Source organism: Podarcis melisellensis (assembly GCF_964234715.1).
Source record: "Podarcis melisellensis genome assembly, chromosome: 3".
NCBI classification, from domain to species: Eukaryota; Metazoa; Chordata; class Lepidosauria; order Squamata; family Lacertidae; genus Podarcis; species Podarcis melisellensis.
The window spans coordinates 98,723,747-98,742,244 of NC_138530.1; the positions used below are offsets into that span (position 1 = coordinate 98,723,747).

Here is an 18,498-nt window from a genome sequence, read left to right on the forward strand (position 1 = left end):
TTATGCTTGCATGTGGAGAATCTGAAGTTTTGGGTTAAAAAAATGCTAATGTTCTGTAAATACAGAACTAAGAATAGTAATGTGTAACAGTAAGGAACACGTGAGAAGTTCAACTGTAGCTGAAGAAATCTGTTATTCTTTATGTTGCCAGAGCAATTAAAGGCATAACGAATAAAGACACAGTCCAAGAAACATGGACCCCTTTTTAAAACTATGCCAATGGCCAAAATCAAAACCAACAACTCAACAATATCAGTGGAGGGGTTACGTCAAGTAATGTGTTTAAATATTGAAAGTATGTGTATTTCTAGAGACAATGGATATAACAAACATCATTAGCTGTACTGCTGGATAAGTGTTTAATAGCTGTATTAAAACCAATACAAATTTTGTTTTTTAAAAAATCAGTTCAGTTACAAGAAAGCTGTTATAGGACTTAGTAGTTCAGTTAGAGCTGCTACTTTTTATACTGGATGGGACAATTAAAATATTTGATTGGTTGGGTATTTAAAATTCTATTGGCAATCATTGGCTCATAATTACAGGTCGATGTGCTGGCAAACGTAGAGATAATTCAAACTCCTGAAGAGAATCCTGACTGAAGTTCGATACAAGGGCAGCCATAGCATAGCTAAGGCTGTGTGTGGTCGTTGTGGTATGGTGACAACAAACAAACAAAACAGTATGGCAAATAACAATCCGAACAGGATGCACATTGAAGAGTCAAGCCTTACTATAGGTGCAGAGCCTTAGAAAGCAGGCTGTTTGTATAAAGCACTAAAACAACTGAAAAATTGTGACCTATATAAATAATACAAATATGTGTTTGCTTTTGGTGCATAATTTATTCCACTTCAACTAGTAATACGGACCGGGGGGGGGGGGAATTATGAAGGGCACTGAAGCTCCACAGCTGGCATTTAAAAAGATTTAATTCCTTAAATTGTACCAGCATTTCAGAGCTGCTTATGTACTATGTTTAAAGAACATTTTACGGAGCCAGGGCACTTTGAAGCATAACTTAAAAAACAGGAAATATATCTTACAAAATGCTCAGGGTTCCAGCCACTCCAGTCCATTTCCCCTCTGTTTTCTCTCTACTCCCTGCCAAATATTCAGTGGTGTATGTTATATGCCTGGACCTCAGGGAGCATGGCTGCCCATTTAATGTAGGCAGGGGGAGGGCTGTCCCTTGTAGCCTTGCAGTGCAACATCCTTTTAACATCCTTTCTATGCAGATAGCAGGAGCATGTGAACCCCTTTGAACAAATGAGCATTGTTTTAGAATGTTTATATAACTATATTGATAAAGCAGTTGTGGTACACATGATTCAACTGGGCTTTTCCTCCTTCTCTTTAATTACATCTGTCCTGTACATTTTGATACTATTTCCACAAAGAAACTAGAGCTGCTCTAAGAGAAAAGGGCTTGGGAATTCTAAGCACATATGCAAACCCAAGCAAAGAAAAACAGCTAATGAGACAAGAGAATTCTGCATGTTCACAGTATCTTTTCAGAAACAACCCAAAAGGTATTATGCAAATGCCTATCTCCTGATTGGCTGAGAATGTCTGTCTGATAAAGCAGAAATATTCTCATTTTATATAGCTTCGAGAAATAAACAACATGTATGCAAATTGGTCTTCATATAATCTGCACCCGGAATGTAAGAAACTGTTATGTATTAAACAGATGTACATCATTTTTTCGTATTTAAATTGTACAAGTCATTTCTGTTTGAGAAGATCTTCCCTCAACAGCAGCTCTTGTTCTTTTTACTCGGCATAAAAGCTGTTTAGGCATGCAAGAAACCAAGCAGACAAACAGAAAGTAAGTGCATTCCTCAAATCATAAATCCTTTCCAGAACTGAGATTCTAATGTGCACACTCCCCACAAGAAAGATTCAGAATATAGCATAAGTGGTTGCTTCCAGTACTGCCAGTTTATGAATGGAAGGCTTCTTCCATTCCCAAAAGGGACTTGGGTCCAGCAGAGGCTCCTGCAAAAGGAAAAGGGGAGACAATTTTGACTGCTCCCCCTGCAGTGTCCAATGCTAACTCTTCTGCTGTTCTGAAGGGTCCCTCAATCCTCCAAAACAGCTGTAAGTGGAAGAAAGAGAAAATGAGGAATCCCCCATTTCCCTCAGAACAACGTTCAAATGGAACCCAGAGGGCACATCTCGATCCAATGCTGTGGCATGGTATATTGGTCTCACTGCATCAATAAAACATATAACCAGTACTTGGCTTAGGTGTGTTAGGTACAGCAGCATAATAAGAGTTAGGGTTCTGCACAATATGTGTTATTTATCCACAAGGAACTTCTCTGAACCCTGCTGTTTGCGTAAGAAGGAAGCATGAGCATGCCTTACATATATATGCATGCATAACATATATACAGTGATACGTCTACTTATGTTCCACCTCTGTGACGTTACATGAGAGTGCTGGAGGTGAAATAGTTAAACAGGTTACCAAATCAGCACCCGGGGGTGGAGTCAGAGGGAGTATAAAACCAGCTCTGGGAGGGGCAAAGGGAGGAGTTCGTTGGGAGTTGGGTGGTTGGTTGGAGTGGGAGTGAATTGGGATAGAGTTTGTGGGTAGGTTGAGTTAGTATAGCGAAATAAGCTGAGTCAGGAATAGTTAGGGGCAAGGCAGACAAGTAAATATCTGAGAGGTGGTTTAGTGAGGGAGAGCAGGTAGCAGAAGTTATAGGTCTGTAATTGACCAATACCGTTTATGAAACCACACGCTTGTTAAACTGCAATAAACCCTGACTGGACTCAGTATTGTACCAGGTTGGGCCTGGGTGGTGGCAGGGAGAAATAAAGTGGTGGCACAGGGATCAATAGACAGTGAAAAGTCCGGGGACCCGGTGTGATCGCCACAACATTCGGTTACGTATCTTTTGGGATACATACGTGGCAAACCCAGAAGTATTTTTCCGGGTTTCACTGCACGCGCATGCACAGAAGCGCTCTACACGCCGTGCGCATGCACAGAAGTGCTAAACCGTGCGAATGCGCAGAAGCGGCATCTCCAGATACGCACACCTCGGGATCTGACCAGAGCTCTGGAACGAATCCCGGGTGCAACCAGAGGTACCACTGTATATCCCATATAATCCCCTTGAAGAAGAATACCTGAAAATTCAATGTAGCTTGGAGGGAAACAATGACGTATCAGGATGCAGAAGAGTGGCTGGGTTTTCCATTGGAAACAATGGCAAACAAAAATGAACTGTAACTACAGAAATGTATGAACCAGTTGCAAATTAGCCACTAAACAAATGGAGTAAATAATGTATGAATAAATAAATATATATAAAAATTAACTGGACAAAAAAAATGGCTTCCACATCTATATACAGCATGGCTCTAAAAACGGCATTCAAATGTTTTGGGAGCAGGGAGTTGTCTTAAAAAGAGCTTTCCATCACAAATGAATGACCTCATGTCTTTTTTTTGTAGCCTATGTAAATGCCTTTCCTACAAGAGCTCACACAATAAAATCAGTTCAGCAGATATGATTATAATGATGTTGGTTCTTTTGTGATCATAGCCACGTTGATGATATGCACCATACATGAGAGAGTAACACCATCAATATACTTCAGCTATACTTGATTACGAATCTGTATCTAATTTTCACAAACTTTGTCAGAAACTTATGCATGATCCCTCACAACATGTCAAGTATAATTAGATGGGGGGAAATCTTGTGTTTACATTTTATGTGATGATACATATTTTGTTAAATTTACCTTTATATTCAATGGCAAATCCTGACATGCCAACGGAAGCATCACTACGAAATGCCAGAAATAGGTTATTACCACTGCTTTCTATTCTTTCAGGTGCCTGCGAGCCTTGAAAACTGCCAATTAGAGGGCTGTTGGAATCTTCTCCTTCATAAATATGCAAAAAATCATAACTGGGTTCCATGTTGAAACTGAAATAGAGAAGCAAGAAATAAAATGTCTCTGTTGTTGTTGTTGCTTTAAAAAAAAAGATAATGGCATCAACATTCCAACTCTACTTCTAAGATTTGTGGTGCACTTTTATAAAGGATTTCTCTCTCCCACATTCTAAAGTATGAACAAATAGTAAAGTTTAACTTATTATACTGCAATTTATTTCAGAATGCCACACTGTTATTTTGTTCAGGCTCCCCCCCACCCACCATTCCTTATTAATACTTATTAGAGAATGTTTTGGCCCTCAGTGTTTTCTGGATAGGCACAAGAAGATGGGCAACTAAAATCCTATATATGCCAACCCAAGCTGCATTTTCATGGGGAAGAATCTGGCATGGAACCCTTTGCCTCTATATATTTTGCCTGTTCCTTAGATTCCAGTGGCTTAAGGGTGTTTCCTACGTGTTCACAAGTCTTCTCAGAACTCTTTGGGTTCCGTTGATGTTTCATTTGAGGATGGTAATGTCACTATCTACTTTAACAGTAGCTTAACTGGAACTATTAACTGATCCCTAGAAAGCAGTTTTAACCAAAGTAATTGGAACTTCTTTTGTAACTCCTTCAAAGTTTAGTAGCTTAAATTATATTTTTTTGCATTTATCACCATTCTGTGTCTCTCTGATATATCCACATACCTACCTACCTATTACTAAACAGGTCCAACAGCATTGTTTACTGGAGTTTAGGGAATCAAGACATTTACTTTACTCCAAAAATTGTGCAAATTAATCTGTATGAGATGAACTTTAAAGGGAAATTAAGACGTTGATCCCAGCACATACCTGGGAGTGCTCAAATCAGGTTTTTAAAATGCAAAACCCACATAGGTCTTCACGAATGCCAGGCTGAATTGTTAAAATGTCCCAGCAATGAGCAAACAAAGTTATCTACTGGGCAGTAAAACTGCCACCTGAGTCTCACAATGCCCCGAAACAAAGTTATGGCATCCTGCAGCATTGTTACAAGGGTGGTATTTTAAAGGAAAATGGCAATAACTGGATTATCAAGAAGAGACTGTGACATCTTGTAGCTGTAGCAAAATTACACCACTTTCTTCCATAAGTCGTAACATTACTATTATCATTCCCACCCCTGATCACTGGAATGGTTCCCGTTATTGTGGCCTGCAAATGCTGTTGTGGAAGTAGAGGGGCATCTTTGGCTCAGTAGCAGAATATTCTGAGTGCAGTAAGTCACTTGAGAGAGGGAAAAACTACAAACTAAGCATAGTCCTAACAACAAGGAATAGAAACAGGAGCCCAACACTTTTACGGTAATTGCGATTCCACCCATATTTTTCTTAATTGACTGATTTGGTATTTTGGGGAGACTCTCCCCAAAGAGCATGGTGCAGGGAGATGCCATAGGAAGGCAAGATTCAGCAGAAATTATGAGCAGAATTACCGGTATCTTCTATGGAATGCTCCTGATCTCATCTAATGCTTGGGGTAATATAGTTGTAGCACCAAAAAGGAAATAAAAAGCAGAAAACCCAAAAATGGTGAAAGCCAATATTTATGATAAAAAGATGCTAGAGTCTGGAAAATATAAAGCAGTCTTTGAGGAAGTAGAGATGAATTTCTCCTGATTTTTTACCTGTATCGAAATATATTTTTAAATGTTGTCTCTCCCCCCCCCCCCAATTTGCACTTGGTGGGGGTTATACTTTTTCTGTTGCTTTGAGTAAACTAGTACAGTAATATAGATACTCAACACCTTGAGCATGCTGTGATTACATCCCACATTCACTTTAATTAATTCTTATACCCGGTTAATTAAATTTTCATAGAAGAGGGAAGGGAGGAGTGCCACAGAACAATCTATTTCCTTATGTGTATGGAGTGCTGGTTAGAAGAAAGAAATGTACCTTTCTGTAGCTCTTCAGGATCAAATATGACACACACACCTCCCAATTTAAGAAGGCTGCAGTCAGTCAAGAGTTCTCACACTGACTTCAAGAGGAGATGGACTAAATCACAGATGTACTAATACTGCCCTGTATTAGCAGTAGCAAATCACATTTTGTATCCTTCCAAAATGGTGTGCTAGCGCCTCAATTGAAAAATTAAATCACTGCATTGGATGTCCTCACTGCTCTACGGCTTTCACAGTACGGAAGCCCTGTGCAATACTTATTTCCACTTTCTCTGTCAATATATGGATGGTGACATTGTCCTGAAGAAGAGGTATACAGATATCCCCCAGAATACCTTGCGGCATACGTACCAACAGTTTGGGAAGCTCTGTTCTAAGTGCACCTTAAAAAGGATTTACTTGGCAGATGACACTAAGCTCTGATACACAAGTTGTGTATTTAGCACTATTAAAGCAAATATATGAAAGTTTTCACCCACCATACCATAAATCTAACTGTATAAATATACTGCTATAAAGTTGCACTGTCTGTGACTAACTAGGAAGGAGACCTCAGGAGGCTCAGTGAAAATGTCAAGTCATTGTACAGTGGTACTAAAAAAGCAAATGTCATGTTAGAGATTATTAGAAAAGGGACCGAACATGGAGCGCAGATACTCATGATGTCTTTATAAATCTATTGCGCAAAGCATTCATAATATTGTGTATTATTCTGTGGATGGCCCTATCTCAAAAAGAGAGAAAGGGGAAACCAAAATAATTAAGGGCACAATCTTTATCAGGAAATACACCAGGGCTTTTTTTGTATGGGGGGGGGAGCAATGATAAAATTTTATAAGATTAGGGGGGGGGAAATGTGAAGAGCTTACGCAGAGAGAAAATGTTGCCCCTCTTTAGAACTTGGGCAATCCAACAACATTGTCTGGTAGTAGCTTCGGGACGGACAAAATAAAGTAGTTCATCACACAATGCATAATTAAATTATAGAACATACTGCTGCATGATGCCATGATGGACATTATCTTAGTGGATAGCTTAGTTTATCAGCAACTATTAAGGGGAACCTTTTCGCCTCTAAATACCAGCTACTAGGGGAAACAGCAGAGAAGGCAGGTGAGTTTAATAAAACCTAGTTTCCAGCCCTTACCTCCTCTCCCTCTCCATTTTAGTCAAACCATGGTCCCCTGTGGCCTTCTAAGGATAGTAGCTAAGAGAGCCATCACAAAAAAGTAAAGCAGCAAAACCCCCTCCAGCACCCCTGCAATTTTAGCATTGGGACTCATAGAATCAAAGAGTTAGAAGGGACCCTAAGGGTCATCTAGACTCAGGAGCTTTGATGCCCTTCTGGCAGGCATTTGCTCATTGTTGGAAGCAAAACTAGATGCCCCCCACAGAGCTTCTCTTAAGTTCTTATTTGCTTCTACATCTTCCTGTAGCACTGACACAGAATGTTCTAAATGAAGGCTGTAAGGCATTGCTTGGGGGGGAAAGTAATTAGAAATGCTATGAAGTGATAAATGATGTGATTTTTTGAATGTGACATTTAAATAAATACATGCTGTAAAAAATAAAAAAGCATGGCTCTAGAAATGGTACCTTTTGAATATCAAGGCAATGACAAAATCAGGGTTTACTTTTATTCTCCAGTCACACTCCTTCCCAGGAGGATACGGCTGCGGGTAGTTTGGTGATAAAATAACACCTGCCGGGCCTGTGAGGTTTCCACCACATGCAGCTGTCACAGAACACAGAGGAGAGGAAAGCAAAATTGATCACAATGGTCACATTAAGCACTGGCAATTGTCAAAGTAAGTTGAGACCTTATACATTTGATTATTTCTTTCTAGCATCTTATTTTTTAGCTAATTGCTATTCAATAATCCAAGAGCAAGAAGAACTAAGAACATATAGGAATGTGTGTGTTTGCAACGTGTTTCCGTATGCATGCATGTACTATGTGCATACAGTATATCACTATCCAATACTACCCTTCCCTTCCCCCAGATATGTACACCATGTGCAAGTCAAAACAGTGTAACAGGGACAAAGATTCTAGCCTAGTCCACTATTGGACTAGGTTTTGCAAGGTACACACTGTTAGAAGTTGTTGTTGTTGTTTTAAAAAGTTAAATGCTCTCTGCATGTATGAAGCATCTACCACCTTATTCTGATACAAGAGGGGTAGCCAACCCACAAACCATAGGCTGGCTATGGCCCACCGAGCCACAGAAAGTGGCCCCCAAAGCCACAGGAAGTGGCCCACCAGCCCCCACAGCTTTATCCCCCGTTCTCAGTACTGTGGTTCTCAGGACTTCAATTGAGAGATAAAGCCCTCTGCTTGTTCAGTAGAGATCACTACCTAAAGGTCACCCAGAGGGCTTCATTTCCCAATCCTAGCGCTGACCACCACCCTGCTAAAATTAGGAGATAATGAGCTATGTCTGCTATGTAGAGATAAAGAGTAAAAGGCAGCATCCTCAACACTGGGGAGGATTGCAAACACTGCCTTTCTCTCTCCACAGCTACAGAGGAACTGTGCGCAGGACTGCAGCCAAAATCTGCCATTATAATACTGTAGAGATGAAACACAACAAAGCAAATAACAACAAAGCATTAATAAATCAGCTGCAAAATAATAGGAGAAAGATAAGATAAGACAGAAGCAGCAACATGGTCATTTCACATCCAGGTTCCTAAAACCTGATTGAAGAGAAAAGGAACATCTGTAAAATATGTCACATATCAGGAGCAGGGGTTGGGGTAGCAAAGACGTATGAAAGGAGAGATTTTGCTTATTAAAGTAGGTCAAAGTATGACAAACTGTTAAGGCCTTTGAGGTGTGACAAGTATGGATATATAGCAAAGGTATTTGAGATTTATTTAAAATTGCATCCTGGTCTAACCAGGAATTCTTCTCTGGGAAGTGAATTCCATAATTTGGGTTCCAGGAACGAAAAGGTTGTATTTTGGGTAAGTGCAAAACAACCCCAAACCATAGTCACACAATCCTATGTAAGGAAGGCCTCTTGAGAAGGTATTAATAATGTGTCTGGCTATTCCTCTAACAAATTCCTTCAGCAGTGCAGAGCTTCTGCATAAAGAAACATTCAAAACTGAGAATTTGTCTATATTCTCGTCTGTCTTTCTTTAGACAAAAGAAAGCCAATAAAATCACTTTACTTGATTAAAAAAAGATTCCTCCCAATCCAAGTATCCAGGCAGACACTAACAGGAAAAAAACAATTCTGTGCTGGCAGGTAGGCAACTAAATCTGCAATCATGCACTTAAAATTAGGGGTCTTGTTAACAGTGGTACTGAACACCTATAATTCTCATTGTAGTAACAATAGTAATCAGCCCAGGCGGCTATTTTGTTTAAAAATAGATCACGCTAACAAAATAGCTCTTTTGTAAGTTATTACTCTAGTGAAGACTCAAAATTTTTCCACATCTTCTGATGACTCAGCCTGAGGTAAAATACAGAGCTGCTCTCAGAGAAGTTATAAAATGTGAACGCAGCAAAAAAGTGAAATAAAAAATTAAACAAACATGAATGTCTGTTTGACAACAGTCAGAATGCTAAAAAGAAGAGCTATTAAATCTCAGCTACCCTAGTATACAAGAGTAATTCTTTGTGAGTATTTTAAATGTTCTATTTTATCCTGCCTTTATAGAACCTTTGAGGCTTGAAGTACTGCTATGTTTAGTATAATGAACATTTGAAACTGCATAATCCTCAAGGTCATCCTTCTTAGTAAAATACACTTCTGGTACTTCGCCATAATGACTCTCCTAAATGAACTATTTGCATCAAAAACAAACAACAAACAAAGGAAAACTAAATAGGCTAATCAGTCGGCTTTACATCCCTTGTCTAAAGGTTGAACTAGAGATGACATTGCTTCCACTGGCTTTTTCCCTTGAAATGCAAATAGCAGCTTCAGAGAGTGATGACAGAAAGAGAGAGAATACATTCTGTCTCCAGGCCCACAGCCCTGTGGCTTTCCTTTGGCTGCTATTTAAGTAACAGAATTGTGAGTGTTAATTACATTCACACCGCTGACTTCACATCTCTTTGGCTCTAAGTATTACTTCTTCCTGATACACTAGCAAGTTCCTCTTCATTTCTACAACCGAAAATTTAGTTCGCACTCAAGATTAAGTAGAAGGGGGCTGCTATGTTAGAATTTCAGTGGGGGTGGGGGGAGGCTGCTGCTTGGAGGGGCAAAGGAACAGAGAGGTCAGCATGGTGTAAACAAACCAGCAGGATTGCTGGATTGGCTCCGCTAGTGCTTTTGCACCGCATTGACCTCCCTGATTCCAGGTTCCTCCCTTTCCCAGTAAGGAGGTACAGTGACTCCACCCCACCTGACAAGCCACATCTGTGATTAAGGCAAACCAAATTGATGCTCCTAGGGGTTATAAAGTGAATTTCCAACAGTTCGCCATGACAAAGCTCCTGCTTTTTCAAACTACCCAGCAAAACTGTGAAACTCCTTCAAGTATGTTTCTCACAGAAAATGGTCCAAGGTTGAACTCATCCTATTCAGGATTCATAGAAGAGGTAGATGATTTGAAATACCATGCAAAGGCAGAACATTACGGTTGTTTTTTTCCAGCTAGTTATCTGTTTGGGTAGTACCACATGGCACATGCGCTAATGTTATAGCGCATGGGAACAATTACATTACAAACAGTGGTGAGAGTTTATCTCGATCTAGGCCACAGAAGATTAACAATTGGGTCCAAGTGTTTAAGGACACAAAAAGTAATCTATTTTCAGTCTAAGCCACCACAGCCACGACTGCTGCATTAAGTGTTACACCACCCTGAATGACCCAGTTTGAATATCAGAATGCAGTGGTATCTTAGATTAAAACCTTAAAAAGAACCTAACATTCCATCTCAATACCTATACATGTAGGTGCATCAGGTTGCCAAAAGAACCGATTATTCAGCTGCACACAAGTAATTTTATCCTGCCCTTGGAGCTGATACCCTGGGTCGCACTGGAAGGTGATGGCATCCCCAGGTTCTCTGCTGTCTCCATATCTGCTGCCATTCTGAGGAGTTCCAGGATCATTACAGGTTGATGCAACTGACGCTGCAAATAAAAATAAGAAAACCAAAGTTTCAGATACATATTATGAATATTTCAAAGCCCTGCATTTCACTACATGTTTTGTAACAGAAACATTTCTTTGTTATTTGTGTGTTATGTCAGGAAAGTTGTGTATATGACTGCTTCTGTAGGAAATTGCCCACTGTGATGGATCATGTTCCAATTTCCTTCCAATTTCCTCCGGGAAGGGTAATGACGGCAGGTTAGAAAATAACATTAGGGTTTACATTTTCTGTACAACTAGCCTACCAAAATCATTCTTATTCCCTTTAATACTTCAGCTGTCAGTCATCTAAACTTCACCACCATTTCTTGGAATAGAACAAACAGAATAATACACCTAATGTTCTTTGGTTTTATGAATGTATTAAAGAAGAAAATATACCCAAAGTAAAAAATAAAACCAAATGACATTTCAAAATTCATTCATTCATTTATTAATCACATGGAAATTAAATAATTTTGCTGGGAATATTGCATACCATGACTTCAATTTAAGTCAAAATCTGAAACACAGATTTTAATACTTGCATCCAAATTTCCCAATAATAGGAATGGTTATAAGTACAGTTACCCAAACATGCTTACAAGCTCTCTTCAGATTTCCTGGTCAATGTGGAAGGTCTGGGGGGGGGAGGGAAAGGTCTGAAGAGAGAATCAGGAGCCAACAAAAGTCACTAAGTCACAGTGATATTTCTCTTGTATATCAAAAGCCTTCTGTGGATAAAATGAACTTTGGTGTCTGTAGAACGCAAAATCTGTATCCAAATCACCTCTGAGTATTTTACCTGCTAGATATGTTTATTCCCCCTCCCTTTTCTAAACTGACTATTTTCAAATCAGACAGAAAGTTGTTAATGCATGTTATTATTATTAATACTAATAAAATAAAAGAAATAATGTAGCAACAATATTCAAGCATAGTTAAAGTTCTCTACCACAAGCTTCATAAACTATCATGTAACTAGTCATCAGAAATGAGTGATTCAAATGAACATGTTAGCCAAGAGCAGATCCCCTCTCCCTTTGAAGTACCAAGACTTATTACTCTTGGGCTGAACTGAAAAAATGAGGATGGTGGCATCCCTAACTACGGCTTCTCTCAAGGCTCAGTCACTTTACCTCTTTGCAAGATGGTGACCATCCCTGTCAGATGCCTGGGGAAATGGGTCAAAATTTCCCCAGCTGGCTAAAATAGTGGTGATACTGCAGAGAAGAACTGGGCTATGAATAAAAAGGTAGCAGGAAGACTAGAAGAGGGACTCCTTAATATCATATTCCCAGCAATCCAAATAATGGAAACGTAACTGGTTTGGAGTTCAGTTGCCGAATGAGCACAGACAATCCTTTATTTCCCCAGCAGGGCTTAGAGCTGCTGCAAACCTTATGTCACCATAGGGAGAGGCATTCCTTCACTGAATTCCCATCATGTGGCCCTGCTCATCTATTTGAATTCACCACATAAGTCGGAGAGATAACGTCACTAAGTCTTCTTGCCATAGCAAGTCACTGTCATTGGCATGGCTTGCGCAAAAATAAATTCGCAACATGATGGTTCTGATACTCATACTTAGTCTTGGTCTTGGTCTGTTGGTGAAGACTCCTCCAGCCAGCACCACATGGAGTTCTCCTCACTTCCTCATTCTTGTTCTCAGAACACATTCCCCCCCCCCCAAAAAAAAGGCCCCTCTGTGCCACATCATGCCCACACTGCCTTGGTAAACTCTCCTCAGTTACTTGTGGGGTCTTTTATCTTGTAGATGGCTTAATGGCAGGGCCATCACTTCCCTATGTCCTTTTGTCTAGCGGAAAATAAGCTCAGACTGTCAGCTATGATTAAATCCCAGCACTCAAGAATCTAGAGGGGGAAATTGGCACCCACTGATCTCGCTCAAGAGGCCGGGAGCCGGCGCTTGTCCGCAGACAGTTTCTGGGTTATGTGGCCAGCGTGACTAAGCCACTCCTGGTGAACCAGTGCAGCACACAGAAACGCCATTTACCTTCCCGCCGGAGAGCGGTCCCTATTTAACTACTTGCACTTTGATGTGCTTTCGAACTGCTAGTTTGACAGGAGCTGGGACCGAACAACGGGAGCTCAACCCGTTGCAGGGATTCGAACCGCCGACCTTCTGATTGGCAAGTCCTAGGCTCTGTGGTTTAACCCACAGTGCCATCCGCGTCCCCCATTATCCTATAGTAATGGCATATACGGTATCTGAAGAAGTGTGCATGCACACGAAAGCTTATACCCAGATCAAACATAGTTGGTCTCTAAGGTGCGTCAGACCAACACAACTACCTACCTAAATCTATTATCCTATAGTATTAGGGCAGTTGCCATGTTCAGTCATCAGAGTGAGAGTTAATGCTAAACTTTCAGGTGTTAACACAACAAAAGTGGCAGAGCACTTCCTTTGCATACAAAAAAGCCCTGGTCAAATTCGGGGCATCTCTTGGGGAAACCCCGTGTCTGAAACCATAGAGAGCAACAGATTACATGTAATTTGTACTTTAGTTCACAGAAACCTTGGAAAGGGAGGCTTTCCCTTCCATCCTGCCACAACTGAAATGCTAATACAAATGAGGCTACTCAAGAGGGAATACTAATATTACTTTCATTCAAAACAAATGCCATTCACAGAAAAAAATCATTTTGAAAATATCTCACAGCGGCCTGGCAAGAGCACACAGCATAGCCTACCACAGTCATGATCCACGTCCCTACATCTCGTCAAGCAGTCAGCGGGAATCCAACAAGGCAGACGCAGAGACAGATGCTGCTGCTGAAACAGTCTTTTTGCCAGACTATGTCCTGTGGCTCTTGAAACTGACAAATGTGCTCAATGTGCAGCCAGTGATGCTTAAGATCATCCTAGAGGAGCGAGGAGAGGCAGCAACATACTCAGCGACAGCAGTGGCTGGCTCCCAAATTGCTAATCCAATCAAAAGAATTTGTTAATTTGCTTTGTTTACCCTTTTCGCTCAGCTTCCATGTCCCTTAATGAATGTCTTTAAGTAGGAACATGGCTCTCTTTCTGACCAGTTGGTTAGCTGATATGATCATTATCATCTGAAGCCCCATTCCCCCAGGTGGGCTGCACACTTCTGCCTACTCTTCTTATCAAGCTTCACATTATAGTGCCTGGTGATAATGTTGCCATTATAAGATCTGGGCCATTACAGACTCTTGAGCAGGTGTAGCACTTCTCTTCTGATGACTATTAAGTGATGTGTGGTTATGGGCCATCCCAATCTCTGCCGAGCAGTGCAGGATTCCAGGAGTCTTGGCACTTAACCAGGGTTCGTGTTTGGAATGAGACATAGTGGAGACTGTAGTGTCTTTAAGATATATAGTTTTATTTACACATGTGCACACCCAAGCCATTATGGAAGAAGTGCAGAACCTTATACCCTATGAGTGTCTGCAGTTGCTTCTCCCATAGCTTCAGCAAGATTGAGTCCAGAGTGGTAACCAGCCCATGTCCCTGGTCTTCCACTCCCTTCATGCTCTTTCCAAAAAGCTCCTGCAAAAAGACACTATATTCATGGGGTGACATCACACCCCCTGTAACCCTGGCAACCTCCCCCTCCCTACTATTTTGTCCCTGCCCACTACTCAGGGCCAGGGGAAGGACAGCATTTGTAGTGTCAATTGCTCTAAATGACCTGGTCTTGTCTGTATTTTTACACTGTTAATTTCAATGTCTGTTACCTTCCTTCTCTAAACACTGATTTAAAACCCAACACCCAGGAATCTAGGGGGAGGCAGGGCACCCAGAAACCTGGAGAAAGCAGGGAATCTACAAATCCATAACAGTATTTTGGCATATAGGTGCTAACCAAAGATATAGTAAGTAAGCCATTAGGCTCTTGATGTGAGGTAGCGAGTATTTATTGATTGCATTTATATTAACAGACACAGTTACAACTGAAAACATAAAAATAGAGAACGAGAAGCAGAGAGCAGACTGGCTGGGTTCATAATGTAGTTATTGTGTCTCTACATGAGTGGGAAGCACCTGCTGTCCTCAGAGGAAGTAGTGTTGCTATTCTTCTAAAAGCCCACCCTGGATTAACGGATTCACAGCAACTCCTGGTCAGTAGTCCATACCTTTTTTTAGGTAAGGTACTGGAGAAAGTCATGGCACAGCAGTTGCAGGCATTCCTGGAGAGTACTGATTATCTAGACTGAAAGGAACTAGCTAGGGATATAAATTAAGAGCAACCTAGTGTGGGAAGCTACAGAGAGCATCAACGGACAAGGTGTGTTAAGCAGATATGCAAGTTCAGCAGCAGGACAAGGAGGTCAGGGCATACCATGATCTAAAGAAAACCTCAAACCCCCAATTAAGTAAATTAAACTACAGCATTTACTGACATGTTCTGCATTTTGTATATTTGCATTTCCAGCGCCCTGTATTTCGATGTTTTGAATGCTTGCTGTAAGCTGCTTTGGGCCCAGCTCATTGTGGAAAAGCAGCATACTGTATATAAGTAAACTCAATCAATCCAAAACAATGGTGCAGGTAGAATTCCAGTAGGGATGTGGAGACTCCCCTGCGTTTCACACTGTCTGTCACCTGTTGAACAGATTTTTGATGTGCAATAAGCTCCAGGTTCTCTGGGAACAAGTATTTTCCCCATTAGGTCAAGATGGCAGACTTGGAAAAGCTAATAGGAATAGGGAGGTTGACGATTGAGATCTAGATACACCTCACTTCCAGGATAATAACTCCTTGCTGTCAGGGAGAATGAAGGACGAGGGCAAAAACACATTGTTCTGAGGATTCTTGGGGTGGGGTGGGGATGAACAGTTATCCTACCATGCTAATGATAATTCCCTGGAGGCTGGAGGGATCCTGGTAGTGGGTGATTACTGACTGAGTGGTTGGTCTCCAACTCTAGGCACAGCACACAAGGACATCATCAATCTTCTGGCCTGGCAGTTGCACTGACAGTAGTCCTGGTTGACTAACCACCCACCAAGGCTGTTAGGAGCAGTTTCACACGACTGATTGTGTTAAGACTTGCCTGCAGCCTTCAATAGTACAGCTCATTAACTGCTGCCAACTCCACGGACCTAACACAATTCATGGGACTGCTCCAGCTTGGTTCTGATTCTTTCTAGAACGGTTTAGGCGTATCAAGCGTTTAGTGCTCAGCCAACAAAGGCAATCCATCTAAGCCAACAGCTAACCACTTTAACACCAGGGAGGGTTAACGGAAATAAAGCAGATTTAAATCATCAAGAAAACAGGTCATTTTAGACCAAGTTTCCCATTGATACTTCAGACAAGTTTTGCATCTCTCTGATTTTTCATGCTTCCTTCTGTTTTCTTTTACCTATACAGGGGATGTTTTATAATATTTCCATATCAGATCTCACTTACAAATAGGACCCATAATGGTTTGTGTAGTTAAGGATGGGAATGTAGGTACATGCATACTGAATACTGTTGCTCCGTTCTGCTTTACTCTATCTCAGCTCTACCCTCACAAAAATGAAAGTACGGGAGGAAATCACAATAACTGATAGGCAGACGTAAGGTCTCATGGAAGTATTCCATTAATGAGACCTAACAATGCAAGGATTTCTGCTTGCTCAACTGGGTTTTTGTTTTTTTTACACCTCTCTTCTCTCCAGGCACACCCTGCCTGCTCCCTAAATCTGCTGCAGAAGATTGGGGAAACTCCAAGACAGATTTAGTGGGTGTGCAGGTGAGAAGTAGGTGGAGAAATCTGTGCAGTGACAATTTATTTAAAAGTAACACTTTGAAAAAGAAACTTATGCATCTGAGGAAGGAGAGGGGAGGGCAAAACATTTATGCTACAGCGTAAAGAAAAATAGTATATGAGTCAACTTTAAGATGTTCCAAAAGAAATGGAGAAGTTTGCTTTCATTTCTTTTTAAGTATTGGACCATCACTGCTGTGAATCCCTCCTTGCCTTGCAGGTCTTTTCCCACCTGGCCAGGGATGGCAGGTCCCTGACCGACTCCAGCTACAAAAGCTGAGGCTGCTGAACAGAATTGTGGGCCGAGGGGGTTTTGTTGCAGGGATTAGGTTGTTGCTGTTATTTTTCTAAATTTTTATTTTGTACCCTATTATAAATGTGGAAATTTGATTAATTTGGTTGTGTACTTTTTGATGGTTTGTTTATTGTCTGTGACTACTTCTGTTATAGGACGCGGGTGGCGCTGTGGGTTAAACCACAGAGCCTAGGACTTGCCTATCAGAAGGTCGGTGGTTCGAATCCCCACGACGGGGTGAGCTCCCATTGCTTGGTCCCCACTCCTGCCAACCTAGCAGTTCAAAAGCACGTCAAAGTACAAGTAGATAAATAGGTACTGCTCCAGTGTAAACAGCGTTTCCGTGCGCTGCTCTGGTTCACCAGAAGCAGCTTAGTCATGCTGGCCACATGACCCGGAAGCTGTACACCGGCTCCCTTGGTCAATAAAGTGAGATGAGCGTCACAACCCCAGAGTCGGCCACGACTGAACCTAATGATCAGGGGTCCCTTTACCTTACCTTACTTCTGTTATGTTTGCAATTATGTATATTTTTTATATGTTGTGAGCTGCCTTGAACATGGTTTTAACTTTGTAAAGGCAGCATGCGAATAAAATAATTGATTGTTTGAGGGTTTTTTTAAAATTTAATATAATTTCCCTTTCCTGCTAGCTCCCCGCTCCTTCCGCCACCACTTCCTTTCCACTGAAGTAGGCAGAAGAAGAATGAATTGTTCATTCATTTCAATAACATGGTGCAACTCTCACAATCGCTAAGAAAATTACGGTCAAGCATTAATTTTCTAAACTAGACTCCTCAGAACACAGGGGAGAGAGGCTGTTTCTATGGCCTGGCATCGTTCCCATCAGTAAACTATGGGTTATATCTATGGTGGAGTGCTTGAACAGAACAGGCTTCCACTCTACTCCTCTCCTCCTCCTCTTGAAGCCTTTCCCCATGCCCTCAAAATTTATTTCCGGAGACAGCTTGAGGGATTGTTGAGGGGCTAAAGGGGGGAGAGAGGAAGGGGAAATCCCACTGCATGAGCAGAAATCACCTGCTTTGTCCCTCCTATGTACCATGCGTGCTTAATCAATATAACTGCAGATCTATTGTAATTCTCTAGATGTGTGAACTTCAAGAACAATTGTATTGTACTAATCAATAAAGCCTGCTTTGCAAAAAGAAATAACTAGGGGTAGACATATCTGACAATTTTGGTTCCTCTCAGGTTCCCAATTTTCCAATCTTAGGTTAATTTCTCTGCACTTCTGCCTCAGTTTGAAAGCACTTTTTAAAAAAATACTCATGAAAATTTGTCAGCATTTGAGTCTGCATTTATCCTAAAGTATACATTTTTGCAAGCAGTTTGACCTAATGTAATGCATTTTTATGTTGTTTTGTACATGTTATTTGGTTAGAGAACTGCACTGTAAAATTCAGAGAAGCACAATTTTTAAGGGGTGTTCAGTTTACGTATTGTTTGGGAAAGTGTAAATTAGGTCAGTTCACATTA

The 18,498-nt window shown here is 41.0% G+C and overlaps 1 protein-coding gene across 2 annotated transcripts in view; it reads right to left on the reverse strand.

Annotated features, from left to right (window-relative positions):
- The window catches only part of CSMD1 (CUB and Sushi multiple domains 1), a 355,527-nt gene that overhangs the window by 148,005 nt on the left and 189,024 nt on the right, over positions 1–18,498 (reverse strand). For both annotated transcript variants that reach the window (XM_081905886.1, XM_081905887.1), the window contains exons 22-24: positions 10,765–10,956; positions 7,449–7,587; positions 3,765–3,952 (exon numbers count right to left, since the gene is read on the reverse strand). In XM_081905886.1, coding sequence (XP_081762012.1) covers positions 3,765–3,952; positions 7,449–7,587; positions 10,765–10,956 — 519 coding nt within the window. The remainder of the gene's footprint in view (positions 1–3,764; positions 3,953–7,448; positions 7,588–10,764; positions 10,957–18,498) is intronic.